The following is a 19,692-nucleotide window of genomic DNA, read 5'->3' as shown; positions in this document are numbered from 1 at the left end:
TTACTGATATATTGTAGTTTAATAAAACATAGTTTATACAGTTTATTGAAAAAGTATTTTAATACAAACACCACTTATACACAAAACCAAATGTTGATATTCTTGTTTTTAAAAATTCTTGATTTCTCTAAAACACTAAGATGCTATCTCAATAGAGATTGCTTCACATTTTCCAGTTTCTTGATCTGTGCATGTCACATGTAAAGATCCATCCCTAAACAGACAAAAAAATAAAGAACATTGCACAAGCTCATTTTATAAAAACATAAAGTCTGTAACAAGTTACTTGAGGGCTTTCAGTAAACAAGGGTTAATTTTAATTTTCAAAAGAAGGATATTAATGTAAAGAATAAACACAATCTCAGTGTCTCTAAATTTAGTAAGTGTCATATGTTATATTTAGCTAGTTGTTCTTAGGAACTTCCTTCCAGACCACTAAGATCATGGTTGTATTTCTTGAAAACCCATGATGACAAACATCTTAGGTTTAAGACTTTATATAAGCTCCAGATGCACCATGCTATTTTCAAGCCTAGGCCAAGGCAAACTCACCCTGATGAATTCTATATTCTTGCTAAGTATCGTTTATGGAGTAAGTTGTCTTTTAAGTTTCATTTGGAAAGGATTTACTTGTAATACGTAGTGATATGGATAGCTTGTGGTTAGGAAAATGGCAATAGCTGAATTTAATTAGTACATTTTTTTCTTACAGATTTTCTGCAGCAATAAAGAAACTTACCCTTTCATAGGGCAAACAGTAACAGTTATATAAACCTTAGAAAATTATACTAGAAATTGATAAATTACATCTCAAATGAGCACAGATCAGTTTCTTAGGTTGATGATAGCCAAAATAAAGAGTTCCTAAAATATTCAAGATGCAAATGACTTGAGATATACTTTTCTTTGTAAAATATAGTAATTTTGGGGGCAAAAAATGTAATTCACTGATAAAAACCTCTGTAGGTTTTTAATGTTTTTTCTAGAATGACAATAAAAAAATCAATAAACTCAAAAAATGGACAAGTATCAAATTGAATTTTCTTAACAACAGAAGTTTAATTTTTTACCTTTTCATAGTAAGAACAGCTAATATATCACGTAATCCATTTTCTTTTTTATCTAAATCCTGGAGTACAACCTGTTTATACAAGAACAATATGAAGAGAATTCAGCATCTTTACATAAATGAACTGATGTATCAATTATTGCAAAGGACCAACGCTTATTTATCACTGAAACAAACCTTTTTAAAATAGGGCAGTTTTCAATTCTCCTACCACTGAATCAGAATTCAGAGAATAGCAGTGAAGCTTTGTTAACTTGAAATGTCTCCTTCAGAAGGAGGGCATATAAGATAACTAATGCATTTGTCCCTTCTAAATGTCATGTCCTAGATTAAAATCATTGTTTCTAAGATGTACTATTAATCTTGGAAAATAAAGGCTACTTTTCTTTTTTGGTAAGTAAGCCATTCCCAGTAACACGCAAATTATAATTTGGCTAGCTTTCTATATATACTTAAAAAAAAAAAATCAAGCATTTTAAATACATTTGGAAAATCACCTACTTACAAACATGGCAAACTCTTTTGTACAACTAAGATTATATTTGTAAGTAAGAGATGGTAATGAATTTACTATAAAATTCCTCAGTTTCCTAAAGAATGGTATATCAAGAAACCAGATTTGGAGTTCTGCAGTGACTTTAGGCTTTGCCAAACTCTAGTTTAATAACCTTAGGTAAGTTACTAAGTACCTTGTTTTACTCATTTGTAAAATAAGGTTAGAACAGATGGGAACTCTGAAAGATTCTCTTCCAAATTCAGTGTTACGTGGCTAATGCTCCTCCTGGCATCTTTAAGTTAGGATATAGTGGCAGCAGCTATGGAGTCTCAGAGAGGATGTGAAGAAAAAGGTAACGGAACTGTGAGAGAAGAGCTAAGGAAATACTAGGACTGCCATCTGAGTTCAAAAACCTGGTGCATGGGAAGGTTCTTAGACACACACAAACCAATTCATGTGGAAGCGCTTTTAAAACTTTACCAATAGATTCCAAGTTGGTAAGTCTGAGGTGCAGCCCAGGCATGTTATGCATGTGTGTGTTTTCATTACTCTTTTGTTGGAATTAGAAAATAAATATGTGGCCAGGCGTGGTGGCTCATGCCTGTAATCCCAGCAGTTTGGGAGGCTGAGGCAGGCAGATCACCTGAGGTCAGGAGTTTGAGACCAGCCTGGTCAACATAGTGAAACTGTCTCTACTAAAAATACAAATATTAGCCAGGCGTGGTGGTGCATGCCTGTAGTCCCAGCTACTCAGGAGGCTGAGGCAGGAGAATCAGTTGAACCCGGGAGGTGGAGGTTGCAGTGAGCTGAAATCATGCCACTGCACTCTGGCCTAGGTGACAGAGCAAGATGCCGTCTTAAAAAAAAAATTAAAATAAATACGTGAGCTAAAATATGTATCTCTTTACACACACACACACACACACACGTACACGTACACACACGATATCTCATCACTAATAAACACCCTGTCTTCTCAAAAAAGCTAGGCATTTTTAGTCTGCTTCTGGACTTCTCTGAATGTGCGCATATTTTTTAAAAAACAATACTGCTTTGGGAGGCCGAGGCAGGCAGATCATGAGATCATGAGATCGAGACCATCCTGGCTAACACGGTGAAACCCTGTCTCTACTAAAAATACAAAAAATTAGACGAACGTGGTGGTGGGCGCCTGTAGTCCCAGCTACTCAGAAGGCTGAGGCAGGAAAATGGCATGAACCTGGGAGGCGGAGCTTGCAGTGAGCCGAGATCGTGCCACTGCACTCTGGCCTGGGCGAGAGAGCGAGACTCCGTCTCAAAAAAAAAACAAAACAAAAAACAAACAAAAAAAAAACAGTACATTATTTTTTGTTACCGATATTTAATTTTTACTATAAAAGTAATTCATGCTCATGTCCTGTGCTGTTTGTAAAAAATTCAGTATAAAGTGTCAAAAGTCAAAAAACCCCTCTTGATACCTTCAAACTTATTTACCTACTGTGAAGTTTCTGGAATATGGTTTAAGTACCTATAGATATTTTCTGTATAAATGCCTGGATATCTGAAAATGCACCCCTACTCAAATACTACCTCCTCACACACACTCATGCTCCCAGACTTTTTTAGATACAAATGGCATTGTAATACAAATACTGTTCTGCAGTCCGTGTGTGTGTGTGTGTGTGTGTGTGTGTGTGTGTGTGTGTGTGTGTGTGTGTTTTAATGCAACTGCATTTCTCAGACATGTTTCTAAGTAAATAACGTGGCTCTACCTCACTCTTTGTAAAGCATACAGAGGGTCACATAGTATAAGATATGCACGCGGTATTTTAAAAAAGTAAACCTATCTTGTCTCAGAGGCAGCATGGCACAATGGGAAGAGAATGTCATGGGCTCAGAAATGAAACCAACGTGAGGAGAAACCCTAGCTTGACCAAGAAAATAAAGGGTATTTGCTATCACAGGCCAACTTCTTAATCATCTATAAAATGTACACAATAATGTGCATTTAGCATGAACCAAAAAATATAATTCTCCCATTCCACTTACCTAACTACCAAGGTAGGCCAAGAGCACAACAGAGAAGCAGTCTAAATACCCAGAACTCTTTCAAATTAGAACGGCCTATTTCTTCCCTCTTTCAAAAATGAGTACACAGGTGTTCATTTTCAGAAATGAGCCTTCATAAAATCCTTCATAAAAATGTATTAGGTGTCCTTTATATATATACACATTTTGTATTAAGATATTAAACTGAATCTAATCCAGAAAGCAAAGTTGAACAGTTTAATGTGTCTAACTTTATGTATTCACCTGTGCAAACTTGGTTTCCTCTTTGGCAGAGTTCTTCCCATCAGACTCATAGAGTTCAAGGCACACTGAAGATATGCTTCCAGGGGCTTGCAATGTGTGTTGTCTTCGAGCTGGCAAAGGAGTCCCTGATGGAAACAGCACTGTGAATCTACTGGCTCCTGATTCGTCCACACCCTAGTTAGCAGGAAACAAGGTGCATACTCTTTGATATTTATCTTTACAATTGAAAAAAACTTCCCATTATAAATGAGATATATATTCCTTATTGATAAACAGGACACTAGGCAAAGAGAAGAAAATAGAAATAATCCTTAATCCTACTTCACTTTGTTTAAAAATATATTGAAACATACCTCTATCTATATTAGCTTATGATTAATAGTATACCTAACTTTTATTTTTCTAAAAAACTAAGAGATTAGAGAAATATTAACTAAAAGAATATAAGACATTCCTTAAAAGTAGGATTATAAATCTAAATTTAAAACCTCTGCCAGTATACAAGGTTTTAATGTAACATCATGGTATGTATAAAAACTTATGGCAATTAATTTACTATTTTTATGTAAAGTATAGAAAAGCTAAACATACCTTAACTAAAATATCTCTGGCTGAACACTCTATCATAAGAGAGTCTTCCAACAACAGGTTTTCTTTCCCAATAAGAATTCCTGCTTCTATAGCTGCACCAATAGGGATCACTTCATCAGGAGGGATAGAACTGAGAAGCTCAACAGCTGGGAAAAGATCTTTAATCAGTTGCTGTAGCTTTGGGATTCGAGAAGACCCTCCACAAAGGACAACCTAGAGAATAAAAATAATTTTCAGTTGTTTACTTTTAGAAGAATGCTGTGTCTCAAAATTAAGTGTAATAGACTGAGTCATCTTCATCGTATGTAAAGATAAAATACAAAAAAAGCCCTATATATTAACATGTTATGTTATACTTAACCTATAAATACACAAACATATATTTAAACATATTATAGATATTTAACATATTCTTTATTCACAACAAAATTTAAAATGAGGAAATCTCACCATTTATTACAAAATACAGTAGAGCTACACATGTGGTTCATCATACTGTGCAGAAGAGGCTTCACCACAAATAGTCACTTGAATAGAAAATATATCAATATTTTGTACTGTCCAAGTTTTTTTTTAAAAGTTGGAATCTTAAAGCATTTTTGTGACAAATATTGCTATTCTCTCTTAGTGAAAACTATGCCATAAACTTCTTTGCCTTTACCATGGAAGAATATTAAGTTTCTTGAGGAAAAAGAGCTGATTTATAAAACTGCATTTTAAGCGGCTGGTACCATCTGATTAAATCTTTCTGAAGAATTTCATATAAAATTGCTCCCTTAAACTGTAAATCCCTTAAGTTGCTCATTGATTCATTCATTGAACACTTATGATCCCATGGGCATTCAGAATATTGAATTAATATATAACCTAAGAAGGGAAATCAATAGCCACTTCCTATTTCACAGTCTTTACGGATGATCTCACCGCTCACTGAGGCAGAGGACCACCTGATGAAAGCTAGGCCTCTTTCACGTTCAGTATGAAGTAATGAGGGATACCCTATTAATCTCCAGGCACGAGCATGAGAAACATCAGCTGTAGGATATTTTGTTAAAAAACTAGGTTTTCCTTGGCAAAGATCTTCAAAAGATCTGTTTGGAGGTAAGTAAAAAGAGCAATCTTCTCTAAAATTTTATGATCCCCGGTAAATACCAGGAGAACAAAAATGCAGAATATGCCTTTTCAAATTTCTCATATTCAACATCAAAAAAGCTTTATTAATAAGTAGCAAGTGGTATACCTAGGAATCCAACTTACAAGGGATGTGAAGGACCTCTTCAAGGAGGGCTACAAACCACTGCTCAACAAAATAAAAGAGGATAGAAACAAATGGAAGAACATTCTATGCTCATGGATAGGAAGAATCAGTATCATGAAAATGGCCATACTGCCCAGGGTAATTTATAGATTCAATGCCATCCCCATCAAGTTACCAATGACTTTCTTCACAGAATTGGAAAAAACTACTGTAAAGTTCATACGGAACCAAAAAAGAGCCCACGTTGCCAAGTCAATCCTAAGCCAAACGAACAAAGCTGGAGTACCTGACTTCAAACTATACTATAACGCTACAGTAACCAAAACAGCATGGTACTGGTACCAAAACATATACAGACCAATGGAACAGAACAGAGCCCTCAGAAATAATACCACACATCTACAACTATCTGATCTTTGACAAACCTTATAAAAACAAGAAATGGGGAAAGGATTCCCTATTTAACAAATGGTGCTGGGAAAACTTGGCTAGCCATAGGTAGAAAGCTGAAACTGGATCTCTTCCTTACACCTTATACAAAAATTAATTCAAGATGGATTAAAGACTTAAATGTTAGACCTAAAACCATAAAAACCCTAGAAGAAAACCTAGGCAATACCATTCAGGACATAGGCATGGGCAAGGACTTCATGTCTAAAACACCAAAAGCAATGGCAACAAAAGCCAAAATTGACAAATGGGATCTAATTAAACTAAAGAGCTTCTGCACAGCAAAAGAAACTACCATCAGAGTGAACAGGCAACCTACAGAATGGGAGAAAATTTTTGCAATCTACTCATCTGACAAAGGGCTAATATCCACAATCTACAAAGAACTCAAACAAATTTACAAGAAAAAAACAAAGAGCCCCATCAACAAGTGGGCGAAGGATATGAACAGACACTTCTCAAAAGAAGACATTTATGCAGCCAAAAGACACATGAAAAAATGCTCATCATCACTGGGCATCAGAGAAATGCAAATCAAAGCCACAAGGAGATACCATCTCACACCAGTTAGAATGGTGATCATTAAAAAGTCAGGAAACAACAGGTGCTAGAGAGGATGTGGAGAAATAGGAACACTTTTACACTGTTGGTGGGACTGTAAACTAGTTCAACCATTGTGGAAGACAGTGTGGCGATTCCTCAGGGATCTAAACTAGAAATACCATTTGACCCAGCCATCCCATTACTGGGTATATACCCAAAGGATTATAAGTCATGCTACCATAAAGACACATGCACACATATGTTTATTGCGGTACTATTCACAATAGCAAAGACTTGGAACCAACCCAAATGTCCAACAATGATAGACTGGATTAAGAAAATGTGGCACATATACACCATGGAATACTATGCAGCCATAAAAGATGACAAGTTCATGTCCTTTGTAGGACGAAGCTGGAAACCATCATTCTCAGCAAACTATTGCAAGGACAAAAAACCAAACACCGCATGTTCTCACTCATAGGTGGGAACTGAACAATGAGAACACTTGGACACAGGAAGGGGAACATCACACACCGGGGCCTGTTGTGGGGTGGGGGTAGGGGGGAGGGATAGCATTAGGAGATATGCCTAATGTAAATGATGAGTTAATGGGTGGAGCACACCAACATGGCACATGTATACATACGTAACAAACCTGCACATTGTGCACATGTATCCTAGAACTTAAAGTATAATAAAAATATATATATAAATAAAAAAAAAAGTAAGTGGTGCTATGCAAAAAACAAAGAAAACCAAAAAAAAAAAAACCAACCTTGGAAAATATTGACTTTTTTTTTTTTTTTTTTCCAGAGACAGAGTCTTGCCCTGTCACCCGGGCTGGAGTTGCAGTGGTACAGTCATAGCTCACTGCAGCCTCAAATTCCTGGGCTCCAGCGATGCTCCAGTGATCCTCCTGCTTCAGTCTCCCGAGTAGCTGGGACTACAGGGGTGTGTCACCATACCTAGCCAACATTTTTTTGGGAAATCCAAGATTAAGGTGCCAGCAACACAGGCCATTCTGAGGTCTCTTTTCGTGGCTTGTAGGTGGCCACCATCTCACTGTGTCCTTACACAACCTCTTTTTTGGTACATTTTGGTGGGAGGGGGAGGGAGGGTGGTTAAGAGCCAGCTTTCTTCTCATGACAACAATAATTCTATCAGATCAGGGCCCACCCCTGTAACTCCAATTAACCTTAATTGCTTCCTGAGATGTCTCATCTCTAAGGCCTTCTAAGTAAGTTCAAGCACCTGAGTCAAAATGGATTAAACTCCCTATTTCTTTGAGTGCATCTCAGGAGTTGTTAAAGAGGGTAAGAGTGAGAGAGGCAGAGAAGGCAAAAAAGAAGAGGAGGGTGGGGAGAAGCAGCAGACACAGCTGCCTCTGCTTATAATGTCACAACCTTAGAAGAGGTTATTAAGAGCAAGTCATGCTCTGTGGACACAAGAAGAAGGGAGGTGGGGAGAGGAAACATTAGAAAAGGACTAAGCCTGGGTTAGGGGACAGGATTGTTACACTCAGTTTATGATAGACACCTTGTTCAGATGATGCCTGATAATCATATGCCTCTGATTCCCCATACAGACGACTTGGGACCTACTGATAATCAGTGGTCCTGAAGAGGCCACTGACAGCTCCTCATCCAGAGATGAGAGGATGAGCTGGAGCCAAGTAGCTAAGGCACTCCTTTAAGACCAATGCCAGCAAAAACTAGGACTGCTCCCCTTTTCAGTGTTTATGTTAAAAGGGGTCAGTTTGTTCAGATGATACAGGTCAGGTAGAGAAGTCTGAAATGGTCCATCTAATCTTTCATGCTCAGTTAGCATAAATAATATAAAAATTATAAATTATTGCAGAAAAAAAGAATACCTCCTCATAACCAAGTAAGTTATATCCCAGGTATACAATGATAGTTCCATATTAGGAAATTATTAATTCATTATATAGCTTTAAGATACATATAAACAACGCCATAAGATCATCTCACTGGTGTCCAAAAATACATATGTAAAAATACAACACCCACTTCATATTAAAACTCCTTTAAAAATAGAAAAGGCCAAGCGCAGTGGCTCACACCTGTAATCCCAGCACTTTGGGAGGCTGAGGTGGGCGGATCTCTTAAGCCTAGGAGTTCAAGACTAGCCTGGGCGACATGGTGAAACTCCATCTTCACAAAAAATACAAAAATTATCCAGGTGGGTGTGGTGGCATGTGCCTGTGGTCCCAGCTACTTGGGAGGCTGAGGTAGGAGGATCATCTGAGCCTGGGAGTTCGAGGCTGCAGTGAGCCATGATTGTGCCACTACACTCCAGCCTGGATGACAGATGACAGAGTGAGAACCTGTCAAGAAAGAAAGAAAGAAAAGAAAGAAGGCCGGGCACAGTGGCTCATGCCTGCAATCCCAGTACTTTGGGAGGCCGAGGTGGGCGGATCACAAGGTCAGGAGATTGAGATCATCCTGGATAACACGGTGAAACCCTGTCTCTACTAAAAATACAAAAAAATTAGCCAGGCGTGGTGGTGGGCGCCTGTCGTCTCAGCTACTTGGGAGGCTGAGGCAGGAGAATAGCGTGAACCTGGGAGGCGGAGCTTGCAGTGAGCTGAGATCGTGTCACTGCACTCCAGCCTGGGCGACAGAACGAGACTCCGTCTCAAAAAAAAAAAAAAAAAAAAAAAAAGAAAAGAAAGAGCTTTCTCAATATGATAAAATCTATTTCTTGGGGCTGGGTGCTGTGGCTCACGCCTGTCATCCCAGCACTTTGGGAGGCCGAGGCAGGCGGATCACGAGGTCAGGAGATTGAGAACATGCTGGCTAACACGGTGAAACCTCATCTCTACTAAAAATACAAAAAAATTAGCCAGGTGTGGTGGCAGGCGCCTGTTAGTCCCAGCTACTGGGGAGGCTGAGGCAGGAGAATGGCGTGAACATGGCAGGCAGAGCTTACAGTGAGCCGAGATCGTGCCTCCGCACTCCAGCCTGGGTGACACAGCTAGACTGTCTTAAAAAAAAAAAAAAAATCTATTTCTTTTTTTTTTTGAGACGGAGTCTCACTCTGTTGCCAGGCTGGAGTGCAATGGCGTGATCTCGGCTCACTGCAACCTCCACCTTCCAGGTTCAAGCGATTCTCCTGCCTCAGCCTCCCAAGTAGCTGGGACTACAGGCACGCACCATCACGCCCAGCTATTTTGTGTAGTTTTAGTAGAGACGGTGTTTCACTATGTTGGCCATGATGGTCTAGATCTCTTGACCTTGTGATCCACCCACCTTGGCCTCCCAATGTGCTGGGGTTACAGGCGTGAGCTACCGAGCCTGGCTGATAAAATCTATTTCAAACCAATTACCAGTAATCAATGTTTGTTGGTAAAAGTCTCACAGTATTCCCCTAATAAAAGGAACAAAAGAAGGAATCCAGCATTCACAAAAATATTTAAGTTCTGGCCAGGCACAGTGGCTCATGCCTGTAATCCTAGCACTTTGGGAGGCTGAGATGGGTGGACTGCTTGAGCCCAGGAGTTCGAGACCAGCCTAGACAACATACAGAGACCCCATCTCTACAAAAAATACAAAAAGGCACACACCTATAGTCCCAGCTACTCAGGAGGCTGAGGCGGGAGGGTCGCTTGAGCCTGGGAGACAGGGGTTACAGTGATGTAACATTGAGCCACAGCATTCCAGCCTGGGCTTCTGTTTGTTTTATATTTGATTGCTATGATCAGAACTTACATTTTTTTTTGGACAGAGTCTCAAACAAAAGGGACACATCTTAGAGAAATGTCTCCCCACTTACAGATACATCTTCTCCCAGCACCCTCAACCACCCCATTTTCCTATTGCCCTTGTAACACAACTTGAGAGTTGTCTATACTTGTCTCCAACACCTCACCATCCATTCAATATTAAACCTGCTCCAGTAAGGCATTTATCTCCACAGCTCCCCTACAATTGTTCTGACAAGCCATTCCACATTGCCAAGTCCAAGGGTCAATCCTCAAGGAGGTTAAGCCTCACCCTACTATACCTCTGGCATCACAGGGCAGCTGCTCTCTCACTTCCTTAAGGACATGTTTTTGCCTGTCTTCCTGGTTCTCTTCCTTCTCACTGGCTGGTCCGGAATCCCCTATGCCAGATGCCCTTCTAGTTTGCAACTGTCCCAAGATCCCATCCTGGGATCTCTTCTGTATTGTGGCTCTGCTTCCCCCGTGGGTACACCTGTCCAGTTTCATGGCTTTAAAGAGTACATGTGTGGACAAACATGTCTCCAGCCCAGACCCCTCTCCCCAAATCCAGACCCCTACATCGATCTACAGTGAACTCTTCACACTGAGGCCTGAGCACTCCTTCTGGGGATCTGGGCCCTAGTTTCCTTGCCAAGCTCACCTCTGTCCACCGTCTCCCTGGCTCACTCAGTTCGGCCCGTGTTACCCTCCCTGCTGCTCCTCAGGCACCACTCACACTCTTACCTGCTGTTCCTCTGCCTGGGACACTGGTAGATATTCACATGGCTTGTTCTATCACTTCACTTCATTCAGGACTCTGATCAAAAGCCACTTCCTCAGAGGGGACTCTGACCTGAAAAATCACCCTCTGTCACTAGCTAGGCCCTTATCCTGCTTAATTTTCTTCATAAGATTTATCACAATTGGGCATTATTTTATCTGTTTCATATTACCTGTATATCCTCACTATATTGTTCGTTCTATGAAGGCAAAGACTTTGCCATAGCTGCTACTGTATCCCAGGTGTCTAGAATCTGCCTAGCATAGAATAGGTGTGCTCAATAATTATTTGTGGGTTAATCAGTAAATAAGTTTGAATGTATGCCTAGGAAATTCAGAAGACTCCATTAAAAATCAGTAATCCAAAGAGTTTACAAAGTGACAAAATGTAAGATAAATAAGCAAAATCACCAGGTATCTCGTTTATCAGCAAAAACAAATAAGAAAACTAAAGTATTATCTCATTCACAAGAGCAATAATCCCATAGCACTCAGCAATAATTTAACAGTAAATATTAAGAAAACAAGGAAGTATTAAAGAAGATTTGAACAGATACCAACTTTGTGATTAGGAAACTAAATACTATAAGTTATTACATCATCCCAAGTTATTTGTAGACTTAATGCAACTGTGTCAAAAAATGAGACTTTATGTAAGTTGAAAAAAATAATTCTAAAGCTCTCTGAAAAAAGAACTGTAAACAAAGAGAACTTTAAAATTGCAATGTTAACAATTAAGGTTTACATCTACTCAGAAAGTAAGTTGCTTTTTGGTGAGCAATTTGATAACAAATACTAAAAGTCTTAAAATCTAGGATTTACTCCTGAATTTTATCCTAAGGAAATTGAGGACATCCACCAAGTTACAAAGACTGTTGTATAACATACACATCCAATATACAGAATGGGTGTTATGAAGGACGGTACATCAATGCAATGAAATACTATGGAGCTATTAAAATTGCAGCTACAGAACCCAGGAACTTGGCTAAAACACAGGGATTAACCATATTCATTTATCTAAGCTCCCTTTCACAAAAGCCCACTAAGCTGACAACAAAGGGATTTCAGAAGGTAAAGATAGAAAGGCAAAATAAATGGAAGAGAAATCTTGAGTTTGAGATTTCAACAAATTTTGGAAGCTGGAAAGAGGTAAATCAGATGAAGTTTGAGATAGCCGAAAAGAGGCAGGGTGGTCTGATGCATAGGATTCCAGGTACCAAACACCACAGAAAGCGAGGGTGAAGCACAGAAGTGAAAACACAAGGGCTGGAAAGCACACGTGTGGAGTGGCTGCACCTGCCCCCACCCCCAGCTTCTCCCTCACCTAAACAGGTGGCTACCTGCACCTTCTCCCACATCAGGGAGGGAGGTCGTCAACACATAGTGATAGAACTTAGATACAAAGATACAGCACGAACCAGGGTGGGGCATGGTGCTGAAAACAAGGGGGAAGAAGGGAAAAGTCTGCACATTCAAGAGTAAGAACCCTGAAGCTCTCTGCTCTCAGGCCAGAAACCTGTCCCCCTCAAGCAAGAGATGAGAGAATTTCTTCCAAAAAAAGCCAAACTCTCCTCATACTAGAACCCCAGGTACTAAAATGAGAAGGCAACGGTCACAAGCATGAAGAGCACGGGTGATGGAGACAGGCCGCCTGAGTTCTGGTCCTTGCCTCATCATGTAAGTGCCAGCCTCATGACTGCAGGACAAATTACTTCACCTCTCTGGAAACCTCTTAGTTTCCTCATCTGAAAATGAAGATAGAAGCGCCTACTTCCTGGAGCTTGTGTGAGGATTAAATGTTTTAATACATGTAAATCCCTATCATTCACTCCCCGTTCCCCGTAAGAGGATTACCCATCCCACTCACTCCCACAACTTGGTAGGTGGGGTATATCTCTCTGCCCCTCTGTCATACCCACTGTGACACTGAATGTGAATGCACTGACATGCACCTATCTAATCGAAGGCCCAGGCAGCTGCTCCTGTGGCCTGGGTCCTAGAACAGGAAGTGGAAAAGAGCCCCAGCAGTGGACCTGCAGCCACCTGCAGCTGCCCACCTGTAACCTAAGTGTTGCAGAAAACCGCTGAGAGTTGAGGGTATTTTCTTACTGTACCAAGGTCAACACACTAAGAAGACAATTTCATATTATTAAGTTCTCAAAAGCCTGTGTCTTAGAAACATCTGGAGAGGGAATCTCTAACAAAAATTTCAAACCTAAAACTATTCCGCCTCAACTCAAGCAACGGAGAATTGGACTATGAAAGATAATGAAATGAGGGGGCTTCACGACCGGTTGGTTAAGAAAGGGAACTGATGCTTATTTGTCACGATATGCAACAGGCTGTGCCACAGACATTTCATTTAACCCTTTGTAGCAACCCTATAGAGTAAGTTATACTTACAATACTTACTTGTAAGGTAAGTATTATCACTTTCATAACAAGAGAAAGTAAGTCTCAGGAAATGAAGCATTTTGCCCAGTCTAGAACTATTAGAACCATGAGGCTTCATGTTTAGGTGGGTCTGTCTCCAAGCCCATGCACCTTCCACCACTGTTTTACTACCATCATACGACATGCCTCATTCTTCACAATCCACCTCCCAGCCTTCAAACACCTAGCAAAATGCCTGCCACACTGTAAGTGTTAAAAAAAAAAAAACAAAATATATACTTATTGAACTGCAAAAAAAATTTGTCACAACATAGCAGACATCAAAAAAACTAAAAACATAAAACTGTCAAAGTATAGACAAGTTAAAAGAAAAGTATATTTCATATTTGCCATACATCCAAGCAAAGCAGCTGGAGGAAACAGAGTCAAAGATCAAGAGTAAGTCAAACACCCTCCTCCCTAGCAGGACCAAAACTAAACAGCGAAGTAAATGCCTCAAAGGAAGACTGCTGTGCATGATAGCTAATATTCCGATTATGTAAAATATATGCACAAGTTTAAAAAAAAGATTTAAATGATTAAATGGGCAAATAATATGAGATAAAAATTTACACACAAGGAGAAACAAAATTGAATAAACATTTAAACAAATCCTCTAGTAACCAATGAAACATAAAGTGAAAAGATCTTTTTTCAACAGTCAATTGGAAATTTATCTTTAAATGCTATAACTCAGTGTCGACAAGGCTATAGTAAAATCTATACTTTTATATATTGCTGATGGGAATATTAGTTAATTCAATTCTTTTGGAAAGTAACTTGAGGTAAAAATAGTCTTAAGCTATTTTTATTCTTGACCTAGTATTTTACTTTGGCAATCTACTCTAAGGAATAATCCTAAATATGATAAACGTCTCTGTATAAAGACAGGCATCATTCTCTTACAGGGGAGGAAAAAACCCAACCTATGTGTCTACAACAGGACCACAGTGAAAAACTGACAGTGCGTTTCCTTTTTAGGACATTAGCAATCTATTTCAAATTATGTTTAAAAAGACTATAGTAATATGGGGAGAAATTGGTTATATAAATTAGGCAAAATTCAAAACTGTACATACAGAATTAGAACTGTTATTAAAAAAACTCACAAAACTATAGCTAGCAAACCTATGCATACAAATTATACAAGTTAGAAATACAGCTGCCTTTTGGTATTTTGAATTTTCTTACATGAATACTTACTACTTCAATAATGAAAATTTTAAAAATCATATACATTTTATTTTTATTTTATTTTTGAGATGGGGTCTTGCTCTGTCCCCAGGCTGGAGTGCAGTGGTACGAATCACGGCTCACTGCAGCCCTGACCCCCTGGGCCCAAGTGATCTTCTCACCTCAGCCTCCCAAGAAGCTGAGACCACAGACGCACATCATCACACCCCGCTAATTTTGTTTTTTGTAGAGACAGGGTCTCACTATGTTGCCAAGGCTAGTCTTGAACTCCTGGGCTCAAGCAGTCCTCCCTCCTTGGCCTCCCAAAGTGTTGGCATTACAGGCTTGAGCCACCGCACCTGGCTCATTTTAAATGTATAAAAAGAGTATGTTCAAGGAAGAGAAATAATTTTGGGGAAAAAAAAAGAAAATACTAAACATTTGAATTTTTTTGAAAGTCTAAAAATATGTTCCTAAGCAAGGAACAGGAAGCAGCCTGGTATACTAGTTATGAGTAGACACAGGAACAATACTGGGTTAAATCTTGGCTCTACTACTTACCGTGTGATCTTCAGGAAGCTACTTAATCCCTGTACCTTGGTGCCTTCACTTACAAAACTAGGATAAATAATAGTGCTTACCTTGGGGATAAATAATAGTGCCGACCTCAGAGTTATTGTGAGTATTCAACAAGTTAATACGTGTAAAACTCTTGGAAAAATTGCCTGGCACATAGCAAGTACTCAAATATCTTTCTGTCTATGCTTACAGATAAAAAATATACTGGAAAGCAATTATTCTGTTTTGCTAGGAAACTGAATATATACAAATGATTTCACCAGAGCCATTAATCAAAATTTCATCAATTTTTCCTTATTCATTAACACAATCTAAGAAAATTCTTAAATGCATTAAAATATTCTTTCAGTACCCAGAGCTATTTCCTAAATTCCAAGTCTGAAACTACACCTAAAATAATTAAGAAAAATGTAAAAGCATTACCTTGTTGATATCATCTGCTGTAAATCCACTTTGATCTAAGAGTCCTCTGATTGCTTCTATACACTTATTAAAAAGTGGAGAACAAAGAAGTTCAAATCTTGCTCTGTACACACATACACACAGAAACACACAGACACAGGGACAAGAGAAAGACAAAACGGGGCTCAGTACAATCAAACAAATATCACTTTTCTTTTTCTTGTGAAGAGTAATGCCAAAACTTAATATGATAGTTCTCTGAATGACAGGTTTACCATAAGCATAAGGTATTAAGTAAGAGTGATGCAATATCATGGAGACAGGAGGGTCTAGGTCATTCACCTACATATATATGAAGATAATATCAAATTCAAGTGAAAGCCCATCTCGCTTATGGTCTACTTATAAGCTTCCAAAAAATAACAAATCTAAAAACACATACCCATATAGCATTCCCAACAATAAACCTACTGACCCTAATCAAACCATCATTTGAAAGTTTCTGCCATTTTTATATGTTAAAGTTTTAAACATTATTTCTAATAATTTCCCTTGACAGTTTGAGAACATGTTGTACGTAAGTTTAGCCCCTCCGTACTCCCTGAGAAATTGAATGCTGGCAGATAACAAAGTTTTAAGAAAAATTTATGGTCATGAAAAATGTACTCCCTAATCTTCATACAGAACTTCTTAAATGCAGATGAGTGGCTTAAAAAATAATGTTATCTATTAATATCTATAAACCTTATAGATATTAAAGCATACTTTTATGGTTGAAATCTTTGTGACAAAGGCAAAATTTCCCTAATGAAAAATTATAAATTTCATTTCCTTCTTAATTACTGATTAATAAAGCAAATATATACCGAGGACTTGGACAAACTTAACCCTAAGGAATTCTGGAACTAGAAAAATACACATACTCTGTCCAAAAAGAGATTCTAATTCAATGCAATGCCTTTTCTATCTTTTGAGTTGTAGCCTGAACTCTTTCTTCAAAGATCTGGAGCATAGCTGTCCAACAGGACTTTCTACCAGTCACTAGCCACATGACTACTGAACATTTGAACTGCAGCTAGTGCTACAGAGGAACTGCATTTTTAATGTTATCCTAAGTAAGTTAAATTTAAGCAGCCACAGGTGGCTAGTGGCTCTTTTATTGGGCAGTGCAGATCTAGAGTCTTCATGAAGGCCCAGGGAAAGTGAAGAAGCTAAACTAAACAGATGAAAAGAGAATTTAACCAAATACAGTCACTAGAATCCTAAAAAAATATATACTGCAGTCTTGGAAATTTTCACTATGCTTCAAAGTCACCTATTATGTTGTTGAGAGGTTTGAATAGGCCGTATCATTATTATTAGCAAATATGCAACACAAAGACTACAGCACGTCCTCCCTTTGTACTTTATCACTTGTAGGATCTAGGTTGAAGGTTCTAGGATGCCTTCGCACACTCCTAATTGTAGCCATAAAATAACAGGGCAAGCAATCACAACTTATGTAATTACTCTGGTAACAGCTATTTAGTCTGACAAAAACTGGACCCCAAAAGTGAAGACATTATAGATGGTTGATAAATCTCAAACAAACAAACAAAAAACCCAAAGTAAGAAAATTATACCTAAACAAACATGTTCTTGGAATTTTTTTAAAAAGTTTTTTGAACTTCAGTTTTACCTGGACACATTGCAATCAAAATCTTGACCTTCATATAATGAGTCAAGAAAACAGTTGGCACTTCCCAAGGTTGACAAAGAATGTTTCGCTACTTCAGCACTGTTCGTTAATTTCATCATGGCTCGCGCATTTCCTCTCACATCATGTTTGAAGGATCTGAATTAAAAACATAGCCTTTGGGGTTTAAAATTACTGGGCCATTTACAATATTGTAACTAAGATCTGGATAATCCTTATTAAAACAATAATAAATTAGTGAATCAGGCCAGGTGCGGTGGCTCACGCGTGTAATCCCAACTTTGGGAGGCTGAGATGGGTAGATCACCTGAGGTCAGGAGTTCAAGATCAACCAGGGCCAACATGGTGAAACCCCATCTCTACTAAAAATACAAAATTAGCTGGGTGTGGTGGTGCATGCCTGTAATCCCAGCTACTTGGGAGGCTGAGGCAGGAGAATCGCTTGAACCTGGGAGGTGGAGATTGCAGTGAGCCGAGATTGCACCACTGCACTCCAACCTGGGCGACAAGAGCAAAACTCTGTCTCAAAATAAATAAATAAATAAAATAAATTAGTGAAACAATATTTTATTCCGGATTTTAGTATTTCTCTTCTAATCCCTCTAAACTTTCCTAAAACACTCTGTGCAATTAAAGGGGTCACCTCAAGAAAAATGAATTACCAATTTCCTTAATACTCTGAATTGCTACATTATATAACCATGAACTGCTGCATTATATAATTGTAATAATAGGCTGTACTCTGAAGAAAGTAGAGTAGATATCACCCTTTTCCAGGTGAGACACAGAGGTTAAAGGAGATAAGGAGATTTATGTAACAGCGTCAAAGTCTCCTATTTTACCCTTTATAATCACAGCACAATCACTGTTTAATGGCATAAAATTATTTGTCAAGCATTAAAAAGAAAAAACAACCTACAAGTGTTTCTTCAAAAAAATCTGACACATACAACAAAATATGTAAAATTACATTCCACTATCTCCAATATGAGTTCATGTTTAAAACTACTTACTAAGTAGTGATCAATGACTTCGTTTAAACAACATCTTTGTAACGAAAAGCAGTATAGGTCTTTATCAAACAAGTGAGACATTATGACTTTTTCAAGACTTCTTCAACCAATTAGGTTAGTCAAACTGGCTAAAATACCATTTCAATTACACTTTTTTTTTTTTGTAGAGCAGCAGTACCCAAAGTATAACCTTTACATATCTGACTTTTGTAACATCCAAAAGGGTTAGAATTTTAGAGTAATTATATCCAGTAACAAGACTGAAATATTCCTAGCAGCAGATGAGTAATTAAGATAAATATTCCATAAGACAATAACTCACTGGAATATGAAGATAACGTAATGCAATCTTCACCAGAGCCAAACTTTTAAAAACTGTTCAGAAGGCAATGAAGCCCAGTGCCTATACACTCCTTTATCCAGACAGAAGAGCACTACCTGAAGAATTAAAATCTAAGTTCATGCAGTTCAGTATCTGACGGTCTCTTTACACTAAGTGAAAAATCCAAGCACACTGCACTAGGCAGCCTGGCCTCTGCTTCTTTGAATTGCCTGGACAGGACATAACTCTAGATATGAAAATATCCAGTTTCCAAGCAATGAAAAAACCACACCCTCCTTTGCAGCAGGATAACTTAAAATAAATTAGGAAAAAAAATTAAAATATGTGAAGGAAAACCTCAATCAGAAGGTATTATTCAGGCCATTAACACTCACCTCTGGAACTCAGAAGCTAGATACTGTGCTAAGGTTTCTGTGAAATGTGCACCACCGATGTTATCATCAGTGTTTGTTGAAAGAACCCGATATATTCCACTGTTAACTTCCATGACGCTGAGAGATAAGGATGTTCCTCCAAGCTTAAACACCAAAATATTGCTTCAAGAGAAGATAAAGTAAGTTATCAGGGAATAACATTTTAAAACTAAGTTGGGTATTAGAAGTCACTTAGTTTAATCCCTTTAATTTACAAATGAGGAAATAGAAAATCTCAGGTGAATAACTAAGTTGTCTATAGTCACTTATTGACAAATCAAGCCTAGATCTGAGATGTTCTGCATCCAAATCAAAGTTCTTTTTTCCTCAGTCATGTGGATACAACTGTATTCTTCTGAGTAAGGAGTTCAAAACACGAACTTTTCAAAGTAAATCAAGAGATTTGTGATTATAGTGAATTTTAAGAGAACTGA

The 19,692-nt window shown here is 38.3% G+C and overlaps 1 protein-coding gene across 1 annotated transcript in view; it reads right to left on the bottom strand.

Annotated features, from left to right (window-relative positions):
- The window catches only part of HSPA14 (heat shock protein family A (Hsp70) member 14), a 33,597-nt gene continuing 13,905 nt past the window's right edge, over positions 1 to 19,692 (bottom strand). Inside the window, exons 8-14 of the mRNA XM_003806758.4 lie at positions 19,220 to 19,381; positions 17,472 to 17,627; positions 15,815 to 15,917; positions 4,449 to 4,661; positions 3,858 to 4,031; positions 1,071 to 1,141; positions 1 to 214 (exon numbers count right to left, since the gene is read on the bottom strand). Coding sequence (XP_003806806.3) covers positions 136 to 214; positions 1,071 to 1,141; positions 3,858 to 4,031; positions 4,449 to 4,661; positions 15,815 to 15,917; positions 17,472 to 17,627; positions 19,220 to 19,381 — 958 coding nt within the window. The 3' untranslated portion in view covers positions 1 to 135. The remainder of the gene's footprint in view (positions 215 to 1,070; positions 1,142 to 3,857; positions 4,032 to 4,448; positions 4,662 to 15,814; positions 15,918 to 17,471; positions 17,628 to 19,219; positions 19,382 to 19,692) is intronic.

Source organism: Pan paniscus, chromosome 8, assembly GCF_029289425.2.
Source record: "Pan paniscus chromosome 8, NHGRI_mPanPan1-v2.0_pri, whole genome shotgun sequence".
NCBI lineage: Eukaryota > Metazoa > Chordata > Mammalia > Primates > Hominidae > Pan > Pan paniscus.
The sequence above is the reverse complement of the archived record's forward strand: the minus strand, read 5'-3'. Positions and strand labels throughout refer to the sequence as shown.